The sequence below is a fragment of the Symsagittifera roscoffensis genome, chromosome 4 (assembly GCF_963678635.1).
Source record: "Symsagittifera roscoffensis chromosome 4, txSymRosc1.1, whole genome shotgun sequence".
Taxonomy (NCBI): domain Eukaryota; kingdom Metazoa; phylum Xenacoelomorpha; order Acoela; family Convolutidae; genus Symsagittifera; species Symsagittifera roscoffensis.
Window position 1 is genome coordinate 46,448,351 of NC_087065.1, and position 27,566 is coordinate 46,475,916.

A 27,566-nucleotide genomic window follows, 5' to 3' on the forward strand; every position below is an offset into this window, starting at 1 on the left:
TACAAAGTGATATACATTGCATAATAGCAAATTATTGAATAGACAAAAAAGCATTCCTCAATCCAGTCTGGAATGATTTATAAAATGAAGCAAATTTCCGCTTAGGCGTTAATAGCACGAATTATAGCGCCCGTTAATTGTCCCCATTTTGGCAATATTTAAGCCCCATAGTTTTATGAAAAATCATCACAGGTTAAAATACTTATAAAATTCACGCTCAGAACAACAGTACATGAAGCTTAGAACAGTGATATAAAAAAAATCCGTCATAAATTGCTAGTTAAAAACCACCCGGAACCACCCAAAAAACTTCGAAAGTCGGAACAAAAACTTACTTCTCTTTATTCTCCGAATGATAAGTCAGATACTAAATTGCAAATATCGTTTTATTCAAGTGTCAAATCTCTTGTTGAAAATCAGTTGCAGGTCTTGAAATCGACCAGCATATAAAAACTGACTTGTCCTCTGGTTAAAATATACAAATAAACAATTGGCATAAACAAGGCTCAGAAATAAAATTCAGATCACTTACAGAAAGCTTCAGCTATTTCCGATGAGAAAAAATTTTATGGTCTGAAGCTGAGTATGCTTGAAGCTAATTTTGCAGAATGTGTTACAGGCCATATAAAACGCCAATTTTGATTACACGTGCTGTCAGCATTTTGGCTGTATTAAGCGGGTTTAATAAATGGGTTATTTCTATATTAACGCTCTCTTAATTCAGTCTACCATTTTATGAGGTATATATTTAGACTTCTTATTTCAGATAGAAACTACAAAACGTCAGGTGATCTGGTCGAGAAAACTATTATAGTAATTGTATTCTTAAACGAGGTTTCAAATTTGACACTACAATGCATTTGTTTTCGAGAAGTACAATTAGGAAAAGCCTTGTTAACAATCACACAAACCTTCTTATCTTTCTTGTTAAGAACCAGCGGGCAATTAAACAATAACAAACCATTGAGACAAGTTTGCTCAAGTAGCTGCTTAATCTTAGGGCCGAAATTGTTGGTTTGCTCTCTTAATCAGACCTCAGATTTCGAAATAATAAAAGAATTGACCCCAAAACAAAATTTGGCATCTTCTTTGTTGTTCAAACTGTTTCATCACATTTAGGTCTATTATATTTGACTAATTTATCATAGAAAAATCAGTTAAAATCGTTGTTGAACTGATGCATGTTTGGCTATTAACTTGAAAATTACATTTGCGAAAATTTTTGCTAACAGAAAGCGCATAAGAATTGAGTCGCCGGCTTTACCAGTGGTTGGCATGCCAAACATCCTCCGGCTATTCTCGGGGAATGTTTCTGGCTCAGTGACTACTTTCCCGCGCAGTAGAGCTCCATGCAAACCAATGCATGTTCGCACCGCCTAAGGGCTCTAATGTCGAGAAACAGACTCCGAATCCAGCTACTATGAGCGATACGGACACGTTCCAAAATAAGAAACAGCTTTTCCCTATTTCAAAAAGGTAAAATCGAGTTATAAAATTGAATATTAATAAAATGAACGACCAGGAGCATGTTGTTTTTGGGAAGACCCATGTTTAAAGAAGTTTGTTTGTGATCGGGCAATTTCCTGAGCATCAAAATTACATGAGCATCAAAATACTTTAAAGAAAATCTTCAACTCGAAAACTATCTTGAACTCCGATAGAAGCATTTCTACTGCTTTCTTCTAGAAGCATTTTGAAAACTCACATTATGTACAATTACTAGAACTTTTAATCATTTTTAGTTTCATTTGACGAAAAGAGCGAAAAGCGGAAACATTTTCTAGATGGCGGAAAAATTTTGCAGTTCTTAGTTTTCTACCGATGAAATGAACAAAACTTTCTTCGAGTTTTTGTCCATTTTTTGTAAGTATTTAAGATTCATAGCTGAACCGTCGGCTTATGATGGTTGAAACTATTATAAGTTTTTAAGGTGGATTACTACTTTCAAATTAAATTATGCAAAAAACAAAAACACAAAACTTCACGAAGAGAAAAAAAGCATACATGAAGAATTGTTAAATCAAAGAAGCTAGAGTGTACAATCTTTTGAAAGGAAAACTACCCTAACCAAGTTTTCTTGAGTTTTTTTTTCAAAAACTGATATCATAGATCGAATCACGTGGCTTCAATATAATTTGATAATAAACATCACTAGACGCAGATTTGCGATAACTGGATTTGCGTTGTAAAAAAAACATAACACACCACACAATCAATAATTATTCAACTACAATTTATTTGACAATGGTTGGTAACGAGAACTACACCTGATGAAAACAGAAGCAAAATAATCCATTCTTTTAAAATAGATGAGTTTTGATCGATTATTTCTATAAAATCAATTTATTTTTTAAATCATTTTGAAAAGTTCTTTTTGTGAAGCATTATAGTTTTGAATTGAATTTAAATATATATATTTTTTGAATGATCTGATAGTTTTTTCTGTTTTATATTCTACTTAAAACTAACTTTGTAAAAAAGCAGACCTTGAGTTCTTGAGTTTCCAGAGTGATTCACATAAAATAGCTTTTGTTTTCAGGGTTTTGATGAGTTCTAACAAAAATAGCTTGTTGCTATGAAAGCAGCGAAGAAGACTTTGACTACAGTTATCTTCTGCTCAAATCATAGAAAAACAAATTTTGTTCTGAATGCGCGCAAACTTTGTTCTGAATGCACGCACTAGGGGTGTGATAGACCCTAGACTCATGAGTGGAGGCTTTGAACTTGAATCAAATTACCCATTTGTTCCATAATCTACTGGTAAATATTCGTAATGTCCAAAATTTTTACACTTTTTAACCACTTCTGTATGCGAATTTGCAATTTGCAAGTAATTTCCTCAAACTTAAGTGGATTTTGCAACAATTTTGTTATTCATTTTAAAAACGTGGATAACCAAATGAGGATTCCGATCACAAATTATGGAATCTGGTCCCTTAAAATACGGATTCCGCAAAAGCGCAACCCATTTCTTTATGAATTATTGATTGTTTTTGGTTTCCCCATTTTTTGTTCCGGTTTTGCAAACATTTTTTGCAAACATTTTTTGTTCCAGTTTTGCAAATATTGCTGTTTTTGGAACAAACTGAAAAAAAACAATGTTTTAGCAATTGTATCTGTACTTCGCATATGCAGAAAATTTCCTAAAAATGAGCTTATTTGCAGATTCCACCAGTAGAGCCATTTTAAGCCCGCTCCAAAATTCGCTATCAAATCACAAAACACCTAGTTCTCATGCTTGAAGAACCGAATGCTCGAAAATTATTTTTGCTTACTTTCAGCTAATCAGAATTGAGTATTAAAAATCTGAAAATAAATCGTGAAAATCTACAAGTAGGAAAATAAATCCAGGTCATTAGTGTTAATACTGACCGATTAGATAATAAGCAGATGAGTTTTGAAGACTGAAAAAGTCTTATGATTTTGGCCCCCCTAGTCTTGATGATTATCTGAAAAGTATTGCGGTTGTAACCCGCAATTTGTAATATTTTTGTTTATTTTCCACTGAATTAATACATTTTCTGTTAAAATTGACTTCGATTTTGTGAGAAAGGCATTTAGCCAATAGAAACGCTTAGCGATTTTGATTGAATGAAAGAACCCTCCCTAGTTTTGATTCCTATTCAAAAATTCAAAACAAAAATACTTGGTCAAGTTTTAATATTGAGCTCAGAAGAAAATTCCAATGCTTTTTCAAAATGAATAGTGACTTTTTTTGCTCAAAAAGCGCAAAAACCTAAGCGATTGTGTTAAGTTGACTCGAATCACAACTTAGAGAGTTTTTTTAATGATATATAACGTGATCAGAATTGTGGTATTACTTGGGTTGAAAACTTAAAAGAAACCTAACAATAACATTTTCGCACTTCTGGGTTCAGAGAAACCCACTTTTTGGTTTCTTATCTAAACATAAAAAGTTTCCCAATGTTTCCTAAAAATTTAACTACCTCGTCCATGTTTAAGACAAGATTTATCGAGCATAAAATTTGAAGACAATGGCATTTTGGCCTTTGCAGCAAATTTTTAACATTTTTTGGATTCAGTCGTTTTGTCATGTATTTGTCACATTTTAAATAGCGAGCGGGGGATGTTTTTTTCACATTTTTTCAAAAAGAACAATTATTCCATAGACCTTAAAATGCACTCAGAACGTTCATGGCTTCACCCTGATACGAGCAATATTGTTTGTTTTGGGAACCCGCGGTTTTTTATTAAAGATGAGCAAACGTGCTCTGCTGTTGCGAGCTCTGATGATTATACAAATGTGTGTAGGAAGCTGTTTAGGATGTTTTTAAGCTCGCGTTTTTTAAGCTCGCGAGTAATTTAAATATTCATAATAATGTCAAAATGTTTTTGAATATCAACAGCTATTAGTTTGTTTTAATTTTTTAATTAAGATCTTCTGAAACGTCAGAAAAAAATGTTTCTTTTTTGTTTTTCAAATTGCTTGTGCCGGAATTTTTGCAAATTATTTGCATTGTGTTTAGTAACAGTTTGACGCAAAACTTACCTGCAATTTATGAGGCCTTTGGAAGATTCGGGGTCATGTATCTTACTTACATTTTCGGGTGTCTCGAATATTCTAGAAGTTTGTAACCATCTTTACTAAATTCCGCCTCTCCGTTTAAATTGAACAATTTTTAGATGCCAAAGTTAATCGGTATCGTTTTACAGAATGGCTTTTACAATCCAAAATTAATGACCAAGAAAGCATAAAGAGTAAGTAAAAATGCCAGATTCATGCAGATACGGCCAAAATTCTAATCACTTGCTGGTTATTCATTAATAGATATGATTATAAGAACTGCCAAAAAATGACTAAACTTGATGTTTTAACAATAACGCATAAATTTAACGTCGCTTTTTCATTCTACCTGTATTAATGATAACAAACTGCAGAAGAATGAAACCGTCAAATTGGTTTCAACTCGTTTCTTAACTCGATTAATTAACGAGTTTCTTAACTCTGTTCGAAGTTTTTAAGAGCCAGCTAACTTTTGGTAACGAATATATATCTAGCAAAAACTATTTAAAAATTTGAAAAGGCCACATATGACAATTGAGTGCATTGTTATGAACAAAAAGCAGTTTATGGCCAGATATAATTTAAGTTTCAGAAGATCAATTTTGACTAGTATAATTTTTTCATGCTTTTTGCAGAAGAAAAAACAGCAATAGTTTTCTTTTTCTTAACTCGAAACTTTTAGTTTTTTTTAAGAAATAGGTGGTATCTGGGAAAAGAAAGCAGCAGAAATGCGAAAAAAGTTCGGTTTAGGGGAAAAATGGGAAAAAAGCAGGTTAGAAAAACTAGTGCACACTCCAGCCCTTATTACGTCACCTCGAATGTCGGGTAAATTAGATCCACTAAATTCGGAATTCCAGGTCATATATACCACAATTGATGAAAAAATTGTTCATTAAAAATGATCAACTTCAATTTTCTCATTCATAATTCAGGAAACGCGAATCACTTATAACATGACACAAATTTTCATATCAAATTAATTGATATCGAATTGTCGCTTTCTTGAATCAAATGTTCTAGAAGAGAATGATTTTAAATAGAGATTTTTTAAAACTCTGCCTTTTAAAGACGGTAACACAACCCGGACATGGTCGCGCGATGGTCATAATTCATAAGTCACTCAGCAAGAAATTGCAATCACAACAGCCCAGACTAAACGTGATTATGCTTTTTGATCCCACATTACTAGGTCAAAATAAGTATTTTGTGATTTGAAAGCAAGTTCGACAACAGGCAAAAAAGCCAGTTTGTCGCGGAATCGTTCACACATGCGTCGTTGCGGAAACGGGAATTTTTCGTAGCGGATACAATTTTTCACCCCGCTTTTAATTGCCTTTTACATCAAAAAGAAAATTTACTAAAAAGGAAGAAATATTTTGAAAAGTCTTTCAGTTTTGTTTTTGATATTTTAATTTTTTTGTTGAGTTTTTTAATTCATTCAATTTGCTAGGAGCAATCTGTGCTCTTACCACAATATCTGTATGTTTTTGGTTTGGTTTTTGCCTAAAAACAGAAAATTTCTCTGCAAAGTTCTCAACTGAATTTTTGAGCATGCAGTTGAAAACGCAGAACTGAATTCTTACCTAAAATTAGCCAGGCTTTATTGTTCTCAGATTGTTTCTTTGTATATAAAATTTTGAGGGTGCTCGAAAGAATAATTGCTCCTGGGGGGGGGGGGGGGTGATCGTTTCTGGATCTACGTGACTCTGCCGGATGTGCAGGCCATTCTAACATGACACTATGGTATCCAAATGGTTTTTGTAAGCATTGAACGTGTAACACAAAACATATACGTGTGGCGAATTACGATTATCTGAAAATAATTTCCAAATTAAGTTGAAGTAAACTATTTGGTCCTAGTGTTATGAATTTTAAAGAAAGAGACGGAATATTTGTGCTCAGGCTGGATTTTGCTATGGACGAACTCAATCTTTTTAACTGGCCATTTTTGAACTAAATTTTCTACACCAATTTAAAACAAATTGGCGCCCTGAGTATAAACTTTAAAACAATATTTAATACCTTTGACTTTTTCGACAATTACTTGGGTTGAAAATTGCCATCTTTTGGTTAAACTAGGACAAGTAACCCGAAAATTTTTTCGTGCTTCAAACACATATGCGGCTAATAAATCCGCTCTTAAATTGTTCTAAAAAGGAGTGATTCCCAGTATTTGTTGTAACTTATATGTCACTAAACGCCTAGGACTTCACTTTGGTTTTGGTATAGCGTGTAGGGGAATGTTTTCAAAAAAAATAAAACAATGTTTGTTTTTGAGTTAGTGAGTTAAAACAAATTTTCACGCTTTTTTTTACGCATTATGAACTTTTCAAAAATAGTTTTTGAGTCTTTTTAATCAAAAACTATCAATATTTGCTAATTGTTTATTGAAAAAATATTCAAAAAATTAGTTTATAATAATCAAATAAAAATGAGTTTTTTAAAGGTTTTTTAATGCAGTTGGTTGCAAATTATACTTAAAAATACAGACTCACCTGCAATTAAAAACCCATTTTGAGTATTTTAAGATTCATACTATCTGCTCAATAAATGCTTTTTTTCAGATTACACACACTTTTTATCATGCAAATTTTATAAGCAAAAGTCAGGATAACCAGTTGCTGTGCAAGTTTTTAAAAAACCTTTTTCAACTGTGTCAATTTTTTTGTGCGAGGAAGTAAAAATGAACTGACAAAAATCTATATATTCGACAATCACAGAAAGTTTTTCGCAAATTCTGGCAACAATTTGTGTACAAATGATAAGAAAACAAAAAATCGCGGAAAATTTTAACAAAAAATCTAAAAAATCTGAAAGAGTGTAAGTAAAATTTAACTGCCTATCATTCTATAATAGGCAATCTAGCTCGCTTTGGTATCCCAAATTTTTGTTTCAGTTCTTTATCAAGCTGATTCATGACACCTTTGTGCGAGGTAAAATACATTGGAGACTCCTTATGAACAAGAGATTGCACCGTTTTCTTACATTTAAAAAGCGTTTTTGAGTTTTTTTTTCAAGAATAGAAAAACTATAAGTAAAAGGGATAAAGCTTTTTTTTCTAAGTAGCTAAAGCATTGGCTGTTTTCAAAATAAAGCTGTTTGTTCTTGGGCTGCACTAATATTTTTTGCCTACTTTTTGAGATGCTTTGATTTTGTTTCGTTGTTATTGAGGGAGTGAAAGTTTTCTTTTTGTCAAAATTCATTTGTTTTCAGTGTTTTTTGATTCCCGTAAATTAATGAGTCATTTGATGCTGAGGTTAAAGCACAAACTAGAGAAAAGTTTAATTATTTTGTTGACCTGAGAATAACTAAGTTTTCTAAAAGCTGTATATGATTGGCCGTGTCGCAAACTTTGTGGGGATAAGAAAATAATTTTGCGTTATTTTTGTAATTATCCCGCTGAAGTGACACTACGGCATCAACCAAATTTTAACAATTTCTGAAGCAAAACTGTGCTTTCTATTGTTTGTTTTGATTCAAAAGAGTTGTATATGATAGACCGTGTTGCAAATTTTATTGGGATTAAGAAAAATATAGTGCGTTATCTTCTTATTTATCCCGCTGAAGTTGGATTGTTCCGATAAGTGTTACTACGGCATCAATCAAACCTGAATAAACTTTGAAGCAAAATTGTGCTTTCTATTGATATTTTTGAATCAAAAAATGTTCTCAACAAAATCATGTAAATTAGTTTATCAAGTATTTTTTGGAAGTAAAGAAATTAATCTGCAATTTTCTGTCGTATCATTATATCTACTTTTATGACAGGTAAATTTTTCTAGAGTATTTCAATAAACTGAAAATCAAGCTTTTCCGAAATTCTTTTTTTATAATAAGTCGTTCAACACCGGGTTTTTTTGTTGATTCTTAAAATCAGGAAAACGTAATTAAAGTACGCAAAAATTTTAGCCATCATTTCAATTGGACTTGTAAACAATGTTCGCATATTTTATCGTCTCTCTTTGGTCACGAGGGTTTTTTCATTTTTTCATCTAGTCTTTCTTTTTTTTGAAAATAATAACTGAACTTTTTGACCTCTCTTTCGTTCTCTTCAATCTTATCATAATTGTTTGTTTTCTTTTTCTAAAATTCTATAAATTGGCTGGGAACAATAAACATTTGATGTTTTACTAGTAAAATTTTGTATAAGAGTAGTTTTAAAAGCATGTTTTAAGGCTAACAAACGAAAAACGATAGTAATGAACATCATTTACAACCATTAAATTATTGCCTAAGAAACACTCATGAGACTTTCTGATCCATTTTCAGTCTTCTCTGAGCAAAAAAAAAACAAAAATTGGTTCCATCACTTCATTATTCAGTTTCTCAACAAAATCTACCGATTCTGAAAAAACGTAAAAAAGTGTAAACCTTTTTACAAAACGAAACATAAAGGAACTACTAAAAATAATCCGTTGAAATGTTCTAATAAACTTTCTGGGGTATATTATGCTCATTAGGTCTTCACTGATCAAAATCAAGTCAGCTTAGAAATGTTGGTTTTTTTTATTGTGTTGTTTCGGAAAATTTGTAAGGCGCATCACAGTTTATTTCATAATAATTATCTCAGCTGAGCGTTTTTTGTATTTAAATGCAGTGATTTTTTGGTTTTGTAAATTGCGCCGCTCGTTAATTTCTTCAATCTACTTCTTTGTTTTGACAGCTTACGTGGGTCCTCGTCACTTTTTACGTCGCTAAATTGTCTACTGGCAAAACTTAGACAATAATTTACTTCCATTTTCAAAAACTCCATGAATGTGAACTTCATTAGACGTGTACAACTTTTTTATGTTTCCCGTGCTAATCTTAATGAGTCACAATACTTCGTGAAAAAAACTCTTTATGAAGCTAATTCATGACACTGACACCTATTTGTGAGGTAAAAGACAACGAAAACTCCTTATGAACAATAGATTGCACCGTTTTCTTACATTTATTAATAGTTTTTTGTATAAAACTTTTTTTGAGTTTTTCCCGAGAATAGAAATGCTCTAAGTAAATACCAAATGATTAAAAACTATTTCTTCTATGTAGCTAAAAGATTGCCTGTTTTCAAAACAAAGCTGATTGTCGTTGCCCTTCAGTAATAGTTTTTGTCTATTTTTCTAGAGGCATTGTTTTTGTTTCGTTGTTATTGAGGGAATTAAAGTTCAGTTTTAGTCCATTTTCAGTTGTTTTCAGTGTTGTTTGATGCTCTGAAGCTAATGAGTCATTTGAAGCTGAAGTTAAAGCACAGCATTGAGAAAAATTTGAGTTATCTTGTTGATCTGAGGATAACTACGTTTTCTAAAAGTTGTATTTGATTGACCGTGTCGCAAACTATTTTGGGGATAAGAAACATATGTTGCGTTACTTTTTTTATGATCCCGCTGAAATCGGATCGTTTTGATAAGTGGCACTACGGCTCAACCAAACTGAAATATTTTTTGTGCTTTCTATTGATTGTTTTGATTCAAAAAATTTTCTAAGCAATATCATGAAAATTAGTTCATCCAATTTTTTTGGAAGTAAACAAATTGAACTGCTGTTTTCTGTCTTATTATTAAATCATCTTTTACAAGCAGTAATTTTTCTTTAGATTTTTTCAACAAGCTCGAAAACGAGCTTTTCCGAAACTCTTTCGAAATAAATCGGTCAATAAGCCGCTTCGAAATAAGCCGCTTGTAAAACTGAGTTTCTTCGGTTCATCAGACTGCAATAACGTCTTTACAAATCTCCTTTCCATACAGATAGTAATATTGTAACCAGCCATTTTATTTCTAATATTTCCGTCGGTTTTTCTTGAATTGCGCGCGCAGCTCCAAGTAATGGTTTGAAATTTTTTACAAGCAACACCGAGCTCCACGAATACACAAGATATCCGATTTGAGCAAAGTGAGCCCAAGATCGTGACTAATAAATCATTACAACCTGCTTTGCGTCAAAGTTAAAGTTTTCTCTGGACCACTGAAGCTATTCGTTTGTAAATCGTGGTAGAAAACATTCATTTTTCCTCCAGTGCAAAACTTTGCAAGAGGGGTGGAAAAGCTTTGATGTTTTTTTGTTCTTGCTCTATTTCGTTTTTTTAAGAGAAAATTTTTTTTGAGATAATGTTGTGGCAATTAAGTGTGTAGGTTTAATTTTGCATTGATTACCACTTTTACACAAAAAGATGCCTTCTGAAAGCGCTCATCCCTCACAACGGATGCTGCCATATCTACGGAAGACATACTTCCTCTGCAGTAATGTTGCTCACTTCATTCTGTCTTTTTGTGGGAAACCCAATGGCATCCCGAGCCAAGGTCCGCGACTCACGTTGCGACCATATTGGGTCGTGGAAACGGATTTTCTTTCGGCGACCTAAAATCCATTCTCCCGTAAGAGACACAAAGTCGAATAATGGGTCACACAAAGTGGCAGCATGGGTTGATCAAAGTCACAATATGCGTCGCGCAAAGTCGAAACATCGGTCGCTTTTTCATTAGTTTTTTTTTCGGTTGAAACGCTTCTTGGCAGAAAAAAATCTCGATTCAAACACAGTCCAAGTCGTATTCTGAATAAAATTTTTATTGGTTGGGATACTATGGTCGAAATACTTTTCCTTGGTTGAACGTAGTCAAAACATAAACGCCTTGGGTCGGATTGGTCGAAACATATCGAGCTTGGGTCGAGTTGGTCGAATCATCAAATGCAAACCTCGACCCGGGTCCCCCAGATTCGCCCAATTCGCTTTGGTCACACGAAATTGCAACATATTGGTTTTGATTTGCGCAAAGGCGCAGAATGCTTTGTTTTTTAGTCGGTTTTTTAGTTTTCAAAGTCGCGCAAACCTTTCGGTCGCGCAAAGTTGCAACATGCCTATTTTGAGTTGCAATGATCGCACCATACCTTTTTTAGGCCGCACATATTTGCAAACTGTTTTTTTTTGGGTCGGGAAATGTTACGCAAGCATTTAGATTGCGCAAAGTTGCAACATATCCATTTTGAGTCTCAGTGATCACAACATATCTTTTTTGGGTCGCAAAGTCGCAACATATCTGTTTTGGGTCGGACGAATTCGCTCAAATTTCTTCGGTCGCACAAAGTGGCAACATGGCCATTTTGAGTCGCAATGGTCGCAACATACATTTTTAGACCGTGCAAATTCGCAAAATATTTTTTTTGGGTCGGGCAAAGTGACGCAAACATTTCGGTGTTGTAAAGTCGCAAAATACCCCATTTAAGTCGCAATGGTTGCACCATAACTTTTTTAGGCCGCGCAAAGTCGCAACATTCCCAGTTTGAATCGCAATGGTCGCAACATACCTTTTTTGAGTCGCGCAAAGTCGCGCAAATTTTTTTGGTCGCACAAAGTCGCAACATAAGATTGTATCCTAGGAGTATCGCAGTTTTCAGTTTGTTCGTGCAGAAATTTGAACTCATTTTTTGAAATATTCTAACGATCCGCCATCCCCTAGCACAAATTTCGGATACGACCCCGATAAAAAACAGCTAAGCTGTTTAGGAAACAATCAACTTAAAATTCCCACATTCATCGTGCAGTTCTATCAAAGAGAGCACATCGAGAATTTCATAAATGAAACCCAAATATTATGAATTCAGTAGAAATTCTTTTAAACCATCAATAACTTCTTAACAATATGAACAATATGAAATTATGAGGTTCTTCAGCACCAGTTTCATGTCTTCAATCTGAACTGTCGCTACGTTGTCTCTGAAACATCTCAGCATTTTGGTTTTTTATTATTATTAACAAAAATAAAGATAAGCGGTGATGGAGTTGTTTTGAAGTACCAGCAAGTCGGCACAATACGCCGCAAAGTGCATTTGGGTGTAAATTTTTCTAGATGATGTCATAATTAAGTCATTTTTTTTCAGGTTTTAGGCAAGGTTTCTTCCACATTTGACATTTTGGAGAAATATGTTTCGTAGGTTGAAATTTCTTTGTTTGCTGACAAGTTTGAACAAACCCAAAATTTCTCTTGACAAAAATTTTGTTTTAAGAAGAAAATGGATGGGCTTCAAAAAACTTACGAGCTTCAAGGCTACAACAGTAATTATTTGTCTTTTTGAACGCCAACCTACTTTTGAATGTCTTTCGTAGATGATGATTGCAATCGAGAAGAAGGCTACTTGGAGTACCAGGCCGAAGAACGGCCAAACAGCCGAATATTTGTCTAAGCACAAAACCAATTAGAGTTGATAGATTTTTTGCCTAGAGTACCAAGTTAAATGTCTCAAATAACTATAGGCTCTCAATTAAACTTTCGTGATTTTTATGTTACCTCATCCATCGATACTTATTTACAAAAATCAGTCAAAACATATCGGTTAAGTTTACTAAAAAAAAACACTCGAAACAGCGGTTAATTATGGTCTTGGCAAAAATCTTCTTTGAAAAGAAGGCAAAATATGAATCTCATATTTGCTGCAGCAGCTACTGATATCAACTCGAAACGATTTTTTGAGCGAGTCAAAAAAATTTAAACACATAGAGGCTTCTTTCTAAATAATCACTCCTGTCATGATGAAGGAGGAACTGACTCACCGATAACTTTGACCTTGAACCCGAAAACTCTCCTGGCGAAGTCATTCTCAACCACACATAAGTAGTCTCCTGTATCGCCTGCCTCTGCGTGGGGAATGAGAAGGGAGGTGTCGTTGTAGAAGAACTGGACTCGTCCTGATTCCTCTTCTGAGATTTGTAATTCCTGAAAACAAGACCTACTTCCTACTTATTTACGCGCTGATTCGACGAGACCCGAATTAAATTGCTCTCCCCTTTCTGATTTATGTTGCATAAACACCAATGCTTGTCCAGTTGAATTTGATTTAAATTTACACATTAAAAAAAACAGAACTGCATTCAAACAAAAGTTTCTCAATCTTTTCAGGAACTAAAAAGCACGTTTTGTGAAATTTAAAAACTTTATTTCATTATCAGATCTACTTAACAATCCCCGCCCTCCTAATGTATCTACTAAAGAATCTCCACCCCTGTAAATAAAAACAGTAAATCCGCACAAAAATCTTGTATGTAAATTCGAATTTTGCTGCATTCTGATTGGTCGAAAATTCGCTGCAACAATCTCCCCCTTTCTTGAAAGGGGGATTGTTAAATAGATCCTCATTATTAACAATTGAAAATTTTCCAAAGATTTTTCTGGTAAAACGTGGAAACTCTACCAATGCAATTTTAGAGTAATAAATTTCAAAAGTAATACATTTAACAGTGCTTGATAAATAAAGACGACAGGCCATTAATACGACAAGACATCAGGCCGACAAATAAGAGTTATTACAGGTGAAATGGGCAATTTGATTTAAAGCGGTTTAAGTTTCTCAAAAAAACAATGAAGCAGAATTGCGAGTAGCAGAATTTCGTATACAATGGAGCAGAATCTTAAAGTCTTACCAAAAACGGTTGTTTTCTAAACGGCTGTCGTCTTATTTGCCGGTCACCAACTTAAGTACAAAAGATCAAGAGCCATTAGTTCCTCTCTTCTTCATCCCCCCTACATAAAAATAGGAAACAGAAAAAGGAGTTATTGCCTCGACTCTACTATCATCAAAAATGCATCCTACCCGGGTTGAGGTGCTCGACTCATGATTCAAACGAATGATTCGATGTCCGTTTTCGACTTTTTCAGTCGAACGATGTCCAATTTCGACTTCATGAGTTGAACAATTACCGGACATTTTTCGACTTTGTTCGACTTTATCGGGAATTAGCAGAAAAGTCCTAAACTACAACGAAACTCGGACATCATTTGACTGTTTCTGTCAAATCATGTTTCAAAACCTCAACCTGGGCAGCCACAAAATATAATAGAAAATGCCACAAATTGAGCATCGTAGATTCGTGTAGCCCGAGTTGTGTTGTTGGACTTACGTTTCAATCAAAGAGACCAAAAATGGCTATGTTTCGACCGGTTCATTTAAAAGTGGCAATGTTTTGACCGACTCCACCCAATTTTGTTATGTTTTGACCGACTTGATTAAAGAAAAATTGGCTTCGATTGTGTTTGTTGTCAGCTAACTATGTTGCGACCGGCTCGACCCAAGCTGGCTATGTTTCGACCGACTCTACCAAAGGATAAAGTGTTCGACAGTGTTTGAAGCAAGCCAATTAGTTTTGAACGGACTCAGCCAAATGAAAAATTGATCGATCGCAGCCCATTATTTTTTGATTGACTCGAGGAAATTATCGGTGTTTTGAACGTCTCAACTAAACAAAAATGTTTTCAACTGTAATCGACGCAACTGAGTGTTAAAAAATTCCTAAAATTTCTGTTTAATGAATCAATCAGAACTGAAAATAGGGGTAAAAGGCCAATGCGGAGACGGTGTGACATTCCAGACCAAAGCGTAGACAGCGCGATTTCCCAGGCAAAGCGGAGGCAGTGCGCCTTTCTAGACCAAGGCGGCGACGGCGCAATTTTCCTAACACTTATCTCTATAGCTGCTATTACTTTCGTGGATTCACAACCGAAACATACATAACGATATTGATGAGGTTTGCACATAGGTTCTCGTAGTTTCCTCATTTATCAGCTGCAAAAAATGCTTTTGAATTTATAATTAAAACGTTATAATTAACTGGCTAATAGGTGAAATAATGACCAAATGATAATAAAAACCGATAGTTATTGAAAGCAGTCTCGATATGAAACTTTCTTCAATTGATTTTTTTTATTCAGTCCAGTTGAATTGATATTCATAGATCATTTGCCGAGCTAAGTTGAGCCCAACTTTTACCAAGTCCTTTTTGAATTATTTTTTCTACTCCAAGGTTGCAATGTAAGACTATATGGCTCTCAACCTCTGCTTCAGTTCTCTAAAGATAAGTTTTCTCCCAATTATTAGTAAGGTGACCAGTTCATATCTCCGGCGTTTTCTATGCAATTTTGTTGTCAAAAAGCCCAAAGGTCAACTGTACAAAAACCTTATCTGACCTCTCAGTGATAAAGCATCTTGTTTTATTTTTTGTCGGGTTTTGGAAGGTGTAAATTTTGTTCTTTTTCCGGTTTTTAGTTTTAACAATCTTCAATAACAATCGATTGTCTCGTATTTGACAAGCAAAGAGTGTGGTGCACCTTTTCAAATGTTTTTTAACGATACTTTTAAATATATTTTGAAAACAGTCGATTCGAGTATAGGGGACCAAAAAAAACTGGAAGACGTAACTTTTACCGTTTAATTTTGGGTCTTATCTTTGAAAAATAAAATTTTTCGGGCGAAATTCTCCCGAAGCAAGCTAATTAAGAGTCTTAATGTTGTTTTTGATTGCTCAAAACTGTACAAAAATCTTTTCTGTCCTCTCAGTGAAAAAACATCTCGTTTTTTTGTCGGGTTTTGGAAGGTGTAAATTTTAGTTTTTTTTCCGGTTTTTAGTTTTAACAATCTTTAATATCAATCGGTTGTCTTATATTTGACAGACGAAGGGTGTGCTGCGCCTTTTCAAATTTTTTCTAACGGTAACTTGAAATATATTTTGAAAACAGTCGATTCGAGAATAGGGTACCAAAAAAAATTGGATAACGTAATTTTTTGGTTTAACTTTGGGTCTTATCTTTGAAAATATATCTTTCCGGCGGAATTTTCCCAAAGCAAGCTGATTCAAAGTCTGAATATTATTTTTGATAGCTCGAAACTGTACAAAAACCTTTTTTGTCCTCTCAGTGAAAAATATCTCGTTTTTTGTCGGGTTTTGGAAAGTGTAAATTTTAGTTTTTTTTTCCGGTCTTTAGTTCTAACAATCTTTAATATCAATCGATTGTCTTATATTTGACAGACGAAGAGTGTGCTGCGCCTTTTCAAATCTTTTCTAACGATAATTTGAAATATATTTTGAAAACAGTTGATTCGAGAATAGGGTACCAAAAAAAACTGGAAAACGTAATTTTTTGGTTTAACTTTGGGTCTTATCTTTGAAAATATATCTTTCCGGCGGAATTTTCCCAAAGCAAGCTGATTCAAAGTCTGAATGTTATTTTTGATAGCTCGAAACTGTACAAAAACCTTTTTTGTCCTCTCAGTGAAAAACATCTCGTTTTTTTGTCGGGTTTTGGAGATGTAAATTTTTTTTTTCAATTCTTGGATTTACCAATCTTCAATATCAATATTCTTCATTATCTTAAATTTCACAGACGAAGAGTGTGCTGCGCCTTTTTAAATGTTTTTTAACGAAAACTTTAATTAAGTTTTGGAAACAGTCGACTCGAGCATAGGGTACCAAAAAAACTGAAGAACGTCATAATTACCGTTTTTATTTTGAGCCTTATCACTAAAAAAATAAAGATTCAGAACTTGCGCGTTAGTTTTGATTGCTCAAAACTGTACAAAAACCTTTTCTGACCTCTCAGTGAAAAAGCATCTTGTTTTAAATTTTGTCGGGTTTTGAAAGGTGAAAATTTTGTTATTTTTCGAACTTTGGATTTACCAATCTTCAATCTCATTCGATTGCCTTTTAGTTCACACGCGAACAGCGGGCTGTGCCTTTTTAAAGGTTTTTTAGCGATTATTTTAAACATATTTTGGAAACAGTCGATTTGAGCATAGGATACTAAAATTTGTTTTCAATTTTAGCTTCGTGGTAAGTGTGTTTCATTTAGTTGTCGTCTTTTTGTTAATATTCAATTAACTTCTCTGAGTTATGTTTGGTTTGGATGATTTCTAGCTTTCAGTTTTTGTGGTAACGAATTTGTTGTTTCCCTAAAAAGATTGCTTATATTTTACGTTGGGACCATGTGTAGGCCTTCTTGTGCCGGTCCTGTATATGATCTGCAAATTTGTTGATCTAGCTAACTGCACAAAAAAATACATATATACTGGATGATTTTGCGATCTGCATCTGTAAAACGCTTTTGCAAGCAAAAAAATCCGACAACAATACATTACTTCAGCTTTGCGCGACCCATGTTGCGACTATGCGCGACCAATGTTGCGATTTGCGCGAGCCAAATTTATGTTGCGACCCTGTTCGACTCATGATTCGACCCTGTTCGACTCGTGATTTGACCCTGTTCGACTCATGATTTGACCTTGTTTGACTCTATCGACCCTGTTCGACTCATAATTCGACCCTGTTTGACCCATGATTCGACTTTGTTCGACTATAGTGTTCGTTCGACCGTCTTAATTTGCGACGAAAATCGGACTCCGTTCAACCGTGTCGGTCGAATCATGAATCGAACACCTCAACCCGGGTAAAATTGTTAGCATATTGATGAGTTTTAACTAATCGACGATTTTTTTGCTAGGAAGCGCTCAGTAAAACAAAGTGTCATTATAGTTCAACAAAATTGAAACCCGATTATTGCTAACGATATACTTCAATAGCTTTTCAAAAATTTATCGATTTGGATAAATTCAGAGCCGAGGACAACCGGTTGTTGTGCAAGAAGCACAGAATGTTCTGACCCTAAATTTCATTCCAAGACACTAACAAAATAAGTAAAAAGCTAGAAAAATAAGTTTAAGGTTTGAATACGGTTTGGAAAAAATGGTGAAAGTTATGGTTGTGATTACGTTTTCGTTCTTTGTTCTTCGTTAAGTTATTTTCTCAATATCCTATTTGAAGTCTAAATCTCTCAAACTCAGAAAAAAAGTCCAAAACTTACACGATTAAACCCCCCTGCCTTTAACCGCCCCCAGATACCACATTTATTCAAAGTTTGACAACAATATCTGGCAACAAAATGAATGATTATCATTCATGATAATTTAGTGCAGGTAGGCGCAAATTGAAACAAGGATAGCCGGTTGCTGTGCAAGTAGCACAGCATGTTTTGACCATATTCCTGAAAACTAGAAATATAAGTTCTTCAAATTGGTGTCGTTTTTTGTACGTGGCATGATGAGAAAGCTATACACAAGCCTAAAAAGACGGTAAATTAGGCATAATTGACAATAGTTGTCTTCAAAAAACAAAAAACTTAAAAAGAAAAAACTTCGACAATTCATTTTTTTTCATTTAAAAAATTTTTTTCTGGCCATGGAAGTGCCAAAAAAACCTTTCAAACTATTACCTTTCAAAAATTTTTCAAACTATTAATTTTTTTTTTAGCCTAAATGATCAATTTAACAAGTTATCACCACTTTATTTGGTCGAAATTGAACTAAAAACCAAAAAATTCTTCTCGGTTTTTCTCGACACTGGGAATATTTGTTGGAAATTGTTTAATGTGGTTCAAATCACGAATGAAAGGGCTTCAATATGATATATTACTCAACTCAGTGCAGTTAATATTTGTGGTACCTGATTTTGTGTTTAAAACAAAAAGAAAAAAAAGAAAAAAACCAAAACACACTCAAATACAAAGTTCCAACTCATTTTCAAGACAAAAATTTTTTGGCTGAAAAGAGGTACCTGCAATCTTAAATGCTTTCCGGGCCCAGAATTTATGTTTCTCTTTGGAAGCCGAGCTTAATATCAATGCTTGATTGCTTAAAGAATAGTCACAACAGTGGTTTGGGTCAAGCAAACATTCGAAACATTCCTCAAGGTTCGAAATATATAAAATTGCGGTCGAGCACACCATACCTCAAGCATGGGCAAAATAAACCTCGAGCACTCCGAAATATTATTTCAGTATGTCGAAACGTATATTGAGCACGGTTGATACATATGTTCGTCCCGCTGTATGACCCTAAATTTACGCAAATTCGTCCAAGTATATTTTTTATATCAATTTTTTGTTATTTCTCAGTTAAAAACTGGAAAAAAAACATCACAAAAACAACACAATTCAAAAGTGGTTTTTTTTCTCGACAAACCATTTAATTTCAAATTGAGTTTTAAAATTTGACAAAAAAGACACCCTGAGATATTGCCCAAAAAATTTAAACTATAAATTTAGACTATGATCATTCATTTCAACTGAAAGTGAAAACATTCCCAAAATTGGCCGCGACTGTCAAAACATATCTCGTTGGGTCGAGCAAAGTCAAGCTTATTTTTTTTTTCGATCGAGAAATTCGAAGTAGACCTGATTTTTGATCGCGACGGTTAAAACCTTGAGTGAACACCTCGACCCGGGTTTCCGAACTTAGTTGGTCTAGTGTCAGTTTTTTTGCTCTCAGTGCGTAGATGGATGGGAGCTGGCCGCAGCTTGACCAAAAGTTGGCTTTAACAGCTGTACCACACGAATAAACTGCTTTTCACGCGAATTACGAAAATAGCCTGGTCACTCAGCAACTTCTCTATTATGTGGGGAGATATAATTCAAATTTAAATTAGCTATGTTTAGACTGTTTCGTCTTTTCAATGTAAATTTTCTACGAGTGTCGGAAACTGAAAGCGACTTGAATCAAAATGTTAACCTTAGTTCCATCTCGCTTGATCCATCTAATCGAAGCTGTTGGGAACCCCCATTGGTAGACGTAGAGTGCGGGTATGCTGAGCACTATCTTTCGCGTTTCAGCAGCAATCACCTCTGTTTTGGAGGGCGGATGAGGCGAAGGTGATCCTAAATTGAAACTTTGACCCAAAACGACAAAGTTTATTCCCTGTAAAGTCTCAAGACAAAATTTCCAAATCCATTTTATTCAAAAACTTTTTTTCGAACCCCTCCAAAAAACGGAAGATTATTCGTCTTAGACGTCGGCCATATGTGAGATAGAATTGAAATTGCGCTTGAATATTTCTGGGCAGAGAGTGTGATATTGTAACTCACTTCCGATAGCTACCAATTGGCTCCAATGCTTGATGCTCCTCGGCTCTGTTGATCCATCCTCGGTTGTGACGCTGCTTTCCTCGAAGCAGACACATCGAAACCTGCCCATTTGTTTGAAGAGAGTATTTTCTGTCAAAGTGTAGCGAGTCCCGTTTCCAACACGGTCCGACATCGCCCTGAATTATAAACCATTTTTTCAAGGCAAAATTTATGTTAAATCTAACAAGAACTGTCGGTTGCTGTTTAAGTAGCCCAAGCAATCCCACGTCAGGTATCGTTGCAAAAGAAGATAAAATGTATTTATTGAATTTTTTTTTATTTGTTGAATTTTTTTTGCACTAAAGAAATTCCATAATCAAAAGAATTAAACCGCTTTTTTACAAACCGCCTTGTGCTAAATCGTACAATCTTCGCTACATTTTCAACTGAATAACAAAAATTAACCAGGAGGAATCTATTCTGGTTCTTACTTGGCACTAAATGCATGATTTCATTGTTGTCATCAGATTTATTTTGATTTCTCCTTTAAACCTTGTAAAATTGATGTCGGTGGCCAAAACCTTAGAAACATGACGCCCTGCATAATCTCTTTGTATTCTTTTGATTTTTAAAAACTGCTGCTGATGTTGAAAACTCATCACTATTAGGTATAATTATCTGTTTTTCCTTCTTTTGAAAATCCCATCATGCCAATAAACCCATCGCTACTTTTTGACTAAAATCAGTTTTTTTTCTGGATGCTTTACTTAATAACCTTTTTCATGTGCCCCATTTTTTCCATGATGTACGCAATTCAGCAATCTGTTCAATCTATTCAACTCATAATTATGAATCCCCACTCAGATTTTCTTCCATCCACATAACGAGGCCAAACTGTGCATTTGCGAATTGAGAGCGGATTCCGCAACAGGAGAAAATCAGATTTGTTGCGGAATTTGCTACATTGCTTTTTTTATCTTCTCTGCTGTTTTGGATTTGACTGTTTTGGATTTGACAAAAAAAGCAACTTTGCGGAATCCGCAATAAAATGTGTAGAATCAGGAACCAATTTGAAGAATTCATGAACAATCAATAATATACGCGCTTAGTAAACTTAAGTTGTCAAGGAATCCGCAACTGTAAGTGGTATCCATAAATTTTTAGCTGAATCCGCAAATTATAAGCGGAATCCTCATAAATTTGCGGAATCCGCTTACATTTGCGGAATCCGCTTACATTTGAGGAATCCGGAACAACTACCTATATTTGCCCGTTGCGGAATCCGCAACAAAATCAATGGGCCGACAAAATTACGTTACAGGTATTTGTACCCGGAATCCACTAACATTTTGGAAAAAGTTTAAAGGCTTTTCGCTGGAATCCAGGAACATACATGCATGAAATTGTGCGCTTATTTCAGTTATTTCCTTGATGCTTGACCAATATTACTTTTAAACCTTTGGTCTATTTTTTTGCAATTCATTATCAGTCTTCGAAAAGTTTGTCCTCCACAATTTTTAGTAAAATTTTGCTTTTTTCACAATTTGTCTCGATTAAATTAAATTGATATCTGAGATCATATTTAAATTTCTTCTAAATGATTGCTCTCTCTCACACTCTCTGTCACTCTGATTCTCTCTCTCTCACTCTCACTCTCACTCACTCTCTCTCTCTCTCTCTCTCATTCTCACTCTCACTCTCACTCTCACTCTCACTTTCACTTTCACTCGCTCTCTCCTTCTCATTCTCACTCTCACTCTCTCTCACCCTCACTCTCACTCTCATTCTCTCTCTCTCACTCACACTCATTCTCATTCTCATTCTCTCTCTCTCACTCTCATCTCACTCTTACTCTCACTCTCACTGCCACTCTCACTCTCACTCTCATTCTCATTCTCACTCTCTCTCTCTCTCTCTATTTCTCTCGCTCTCTCTCGCTCTCTCTCTCTCTCTCTCTCTCTCTCCCTTTCATTCTCACTCTCTTTCTCTCTTACACGCTCTCATTGTGACTTTCACTCTCACTCACTGCAGAAAACTAACTTTTACAGCACAAAACTTTATGTTTAAGTGTGAATTAGTTTATTAAGCAGCGAAATGAATTTTTGCAAGATGCTCTTCTCACTCTCTCACTATCTCACTATCTCTTTCACTCTCTCACTCTCTCTCAATCTCCTTCTCACTCTCGATCTCACTCTCTCACTCACTCTCATTCTCATTCTCTTTCTCTCACTCACACTCTCACTCTCACTTTCACTCTCACTCTCTCACTCTCTCTTTCACTCTCTCACTCTCTCTCACGCTCACTCTCACTCTCGATCTCACTCTCTCGCCCTCTCTTTCTCTCACTCTCACTCTCAGTCTCATTCTCACTTTCCCTCTCACTCTCTCACTCACTCTCTCCCTCTTTCTCTATCTATCTTTTGCACTCACACTCTCTTTTTCTGTCTCTCATTCTCGCTCTCACCCTCACTCATTGCAGAAAACTAACATTTACTGCAGAAAACGTTGAGTTAAGATGTGAATTGGTTTGTTAAGCATCGAAATGATTTTTACAAGATGCTCTTCTAAAACTAAATTAAAATAAATTAAAATGATTTTTTGGAAAAACGGAAAAATATTTCCTGATGCCCCATAAGTTTTTCAAGATACTTTTTTCTTAGTTTGTTCCAACGTTAGGGTAAAAATTTTTGGTTAAAAAGTCCATCAATGTTGCAAGGAGCTTCTGAGGTGACTTTATTACCTTAAACATGTGTTTCAGGGGGATATATTTAAGGTTCTGCTTGAAAATTTTCGGCAGAGTAAGATTTTGAAAATTTTTATAAATATGGATTGTTTTGTTCGCTCAAAGTTTTTTTGTAGTTTTGTTTTCCACGCAACTCGAAGTAATAAATAGAAAGACAGCTGAAAAAAAAAATAAGATTTATTACAAAACATTCTTATTCCAGTGACTCTTTACTTCGGTTTAGGTAACTAGTCACGTGAAAAGTTTAATTGAAAATTCAACTGATACATTTATCGCCAATGATTAGGAAAACGTTAACTGTTTAAAAGGATTATAAAGCGTAGATAAAACTCATCTATTTTAATTTGACTGAAAATGAAAGACTTTATGAGAGCACAAGCTGTAATTTTTGAAATCCATAAAAACGGTTTAGATTGATTTTTAAAAGGGCAGATAAAAGTGTTTTATATGTCTATAAAAAGTGCAAAAAAAAATTCAACTGTAAACTTTAAAACATTTACAAGCAATTGATAACATTAATTCAATTCTCTACAAAATGTATTAAAGTTTAAGCTGTAAAAATTGCAAAAATTTTTAGAATCGACCAAAATGTTTTTTTTTTGCTAAATTTTAATAGCATTAAAAAAAAAACGATTTATAATAATTAAAATCAATATTTTTAGGTTTTTTTTCAAAATTTTCGATATGAAACTGACTGTAATTCCTTTCTTGTCGGTACGAGTAGAATTCGCAGGCTCTTCGGACTCTGTTTTTTAATACTAAAAATGAAATAAGGTCTTTTAAATCCTCACAAATAATATAGTGTTTTTTATACCTATAAATATCTCACATGGCTTTTTGGCAAACCAATCAGCGGCAAATGATTGCTGTCAAACTCAGTTGTTTCTTTGGCTGATTTTGTATACGAAGAGTTCGTCAGAAAAAAAATTTAAGTGATTTGTATTATTCCTGTTTCTAGTTTTTGCAACAAAGATCCCATCACGAGTATTGTCGTTCTGACAATCGCCGTTAGACAAAAAAAAATGACCTAAACTTGGTTTGCCTTAAATTGACCAAAACGTGACTAATATTTAAAAAAAAATTAGTGTTCAGTTCGAACGCGGGTTCATTCTAATAATTTTTTAATAATTGTTTTAGCAAAACAAACCTACTCAAATTTTGCAGATTTATCATCCATCAGTACGGGCAAATTTGTGCAAATAGGCGATGTTTGCAAACAGTCGACATATCCGGTGAAATGATCCAAGTATTCGAGGCGTCTCAAGTCTAGAAACCAGACAATTCCGACGTTGTTTGTTTCAATTCTACTTAACTGGGGTTTCAGTGACGAGTAGCCGTCTATGACCACATGCAAGTCGACACCTAAAGAAAGAAAAAATTGATTTGTCTGATCCGATCTAAACTCACTTCATCTTAATGCAGCCCATCTTTTACAAGTAATTGAACCAGAGAAGACGCTTAAAGGACCATTCAGTCGCCGGATAGTGCCCTAAAGTCTTAATACAATTTTATAATATTCTAGCAATCATATCAAGCTCAAATCGAGTCTACCTGTCGGTTGCCTTCTAAGCTTGTTTTCAAATCGTTATGCTAACTTCGAAAAAGAAAACACAGCAAAATTTTTTTCTGTCCCGTCGCCTTTGATTCATCTGACTACTACCACGAGCTAAAATTTTAGAGAGATCCTTTCAAAATATACAAAATTTCATGTGGTTGATGATAAAAAGATCAACCAAACAAATTATTCACAACATTATGTTTGTAATGCGATGCAAAAAAGCCCAGCAATTTTTTTAAAAAAAATTAACAAAAAACAAAAAAAGGGGAAAAAAACAATAATAGTTTAATTGTCGTGAAATCTAATGACAATTTTTATAATTTTAAAAACGTTCAACAATGATTCGTAACATAAATGGCTGGAAGGTTAAATATAGCCAAATAATCATACAGAGTCGAATGATGTAACTTAAAGTCAAACTAAATCGAGCAATATCCTTTAAGGCCAAAGAAACCTCAGATATAATCATCGCAGTTTCAGAACCTGATCAGTGGCTCCTTATCTTTGATCACTGCATTTGCAGCACTGATCCATGATATAGTTCTGAATCAGGGATGACTATACCTGACATTTCAACCAAGAAGGCAGAAAATTGCTGGCAAATTCTAACGAAATCGTATTTAAAAAGTCAAAAACAGACCTCGTTTGACTAAAAAAGTGGAAAAGTACATGATTCGATCGCTTCTGTCCAATAATGAGTCGAGCAATCAAGCCAGGTGCCGATTAGCGTGCGGAATTTTTTTGTACGCATATAGCTGGTGAGAGGCAAAAAAGGCACGGTAGCAAAAAAATGAAGCCTTGAGCTTATCAATTCTCCTAGCCGAACTCTGTGAAGCCATGTTAGAAACAAAAGTAGATGTGGATCATTTTAAATAATCTGACGATAGCCACTGACGATAGCCACAATTTTGCCATAAGCAACTGAACAAACCATTTTTTGGAAACTTTCTTTGTAGAATTTGTTATGACATACTTGCCAATGTTTTCGGGTGTTACCTGGTGATTGCACAGCTAGTAATGATGACCTTCGATCTCCATTTTTGGGACATCTGCACGTGACCACTCCACTGTCTTTCAGTGAGACACTGCTGATCACCAAGTTCATTTTTACAACTAAAGAGCAAAAACAAAGACCACTTTTAGAAAAAAAAAGATAAATAACTTTATAGGCTGATAAGCATAGATTCTCGTTCGGATCATTTGGTTGAGTTTCATTCAAAATTTTGCAATGACTTTTACACTTGTGGACAAAGTTTTGTATAAAATCATGGCTATAGTATCGAAAATTCATTTTTTATCTGTTTTGACATTATTTTATTGAAATTGCAACCATATTTTAGAACTGACCGGGAGCAAATGATCAAAAATACTCTCAGCGAAAGTCTCAGTATTTGGTTCCATGGTCTTATTGTTTTTAACATCTTGTGTACGGTTTCAAAACAGAGTGAACTTGTAAGAAACACCGAGCTTAGGAGAGTTGAGATGCTGAACAATTCACTTTTTGTCAATTTCAACCAAGAAAATCAATCATTGATCTAAATATTTTTTTGTTTAAGAGAGACGGAAGAAAAGTTGGCTACAATATATATGCGCGTTTCAGCGTTTTGAAAATTTCACATTTCTTGAAAATTTTTTATTCATTGTTTCGTTCGAGAAAGAGCTCAGCCGAGCTGAAAACTAACCGCAGATGGTATAAAATGACAGCTCCAGACCCGGAGGCAGTCGAAGTCTTTAAAAGTAGTAGCAGATTTAGGGGGAGGGGAGGGGAGGGGCGTAGGATGGGCTTATCTTTTGTTTTCATTGGTTCAAATCGGCACTACCCCCTCATTCGACGCGATTCATCCCCCACATTAGTAATATTGTACAGCAGTTTTAAGGGACAGACCCTGAATTATACACCAAGATTAATTTGGGATGATTAATTCAAAAAATGTCTAAATTTCAAATTTATGGTATTTTGGGAGAGCTCGGAAAAACCATGGTTAACGTAAAAAAAAATTGACCAAAAATTCTGAAATTTTTTTAGAATCGCATATTCGTGCTTGTTTAAAGTAAGTGTTAAAAACTTCATCCACAATTATTGATTCTAGGTGGATATAATAGTTTTTTTTTCTCGTAAACCAAAGCGGTTTTTGAATAGACATTTGACAGTTTGAAAGCCTAAATTTGCGTTTTTTTATTCCATAAGCCTAACTTTGCTGATCAAAAACTCTGGCTCATTACCTAAACACGTAAAACTTACACGTCTTAGTTTTACTTTCCTTATAGAACTTTTAAAGCCTTGAAGTAGAAAAAGTAAGCATTCAATTACTGTTGCAGAGTATCAAGTTTTGATTTTAATTGGAATGTGATCTGAAAAGACCGAAATTTTTTTGGAGCAACGTGACTGATTATGCGACGTAAAACAGTAAATGTAGTAAGAAGAACCTTAATAAGTTATGCTTTAATTAAATAATGAAAGGTGATTGGAGTAGAATGTTGCGCAATCAAAAATGATTAGTTATTCAGAAAAGAAGCGCTTCTTTTTTGAAGACCAAATTTATTGCGTAAAATTGAAAACTCCAATTTTTATGTACCTTTTATACAAAGTAGTTGGTGTAAGATATTTACTGTGAGTAGTTGGTGTAAGATATTTACTCTGAGTAGTTGGTGTAAGATTATTACTCTGACAATAAAAGCATAAATGGCAAGTTTAAAATATTAACCATTTTATTAGACTTGAAAATGGCTAATATTTTAAAGTTAAACATATATCTCAAGTTCCATTATTGAAATTTTCAGCAACGACATTAAAAAAGGAGACCTTGAATGAGAGTGAAAATTTATCAGAAAAGAGAAAAAATTGCGTGATGAATCATAAACATCTAACAAAAATCAACTTAACAACAACTATAGCTCCATTTTTTACCAGTTTTTTGCCTTTTTCAAGAAAAGTTAAGCAAAGTTTTAAAATCCAAATAACCTATGCACTCCTCGTATTCAACTGCTCTTACATGTAAAGGTTCAAACAGTCGTATGTTTATCACGCTGGGAGGATTTTCCACGGACACGCACAGTCAAACATAGACATACACTTTTTTCTTTTATTAGATAAACAGATAACCC

The 27,566-nt window shown here is 34.3% G+C and overlaps 3 protein-coding genes across 11 annotated transcripts in view; all 3 read right to left on the reverse strand.

The window, feature by feature from the left end:
* LOC134844143 (receptor-type tyrosine-protein phosphatase S-like) overlaps positions 1-4,795 on the reverse strand; it is a 114,981-nt gene extending 110,186 nt beyond the window's left edge. For 5 of the 8 annotated variants that reach the window (XM_063860669.1, XM_063860670.1, XM_063860671.1 and 2 more), the window contains exon 1: positions 4,511-4,795. The gene's annotated coding sequence lies outside the window, so the exon portion shown is untranslated. Of the gene's footprint in view, positions 1-335; positions 453-532; positions 734-4,510 lie in introns of those variants that run through there. The other 3 variants (XM_063860661.1, XM_063860664.1, XM_063860662.1) reach the window with 3 other exon arrangements.
* The window catches only part of LOC134843793 (uncharacterized), a 331,722-nt gene that overhangs the window by 299,271 nt on the left and 4,885 nt on the right, over positions 1-27,566 (reverse strand). The gene's annotated exons all lie outside the window — the stretch shown is intronic.
* Positions 12,068-27,566, reverse strand: part of LOC134843792 (uncharacterized) — a 30,109-nt gene continuing 14,610 nt past the window's right edge. Inside the window, exons 2-8 of one of the 2 annotated variants that reach the window (XM_063860072.1) lie at positions 25,458-25,574; positions 24,055-24,265; positions 20,182-20,357; positions 19,829-19,974; positions 13,053-13,215; positions 12,590-12,681; positions 12,068-12,218 (exon numbers count right to left, since the gene is read on the reverse strand). In XM_063860072.1, coding sequence (XP_063716142.1) covers positions 12,192-12,218; positions 12,590-12,681; positions 13,053-13,215; positions 19,829-19,974; positions 20,182-20,357; positions 24,055-24,265; positions 25,458-25,574 — 932 coding nt within the window. In that variant the 3' untranslated portion in view covers positions 12,068-12,191. The remainder of the gene's footprint in view (positions 12,219-12,589; positions 12,682-13,052; positions 13,216-19,828; positions 19,975-20,181; positions 20,358-24,054; positions 24,266-25,457; positions 25,575-27,566) is intronic. The other variant, XM_063860071.1, reaches the window with a different exon arrangement.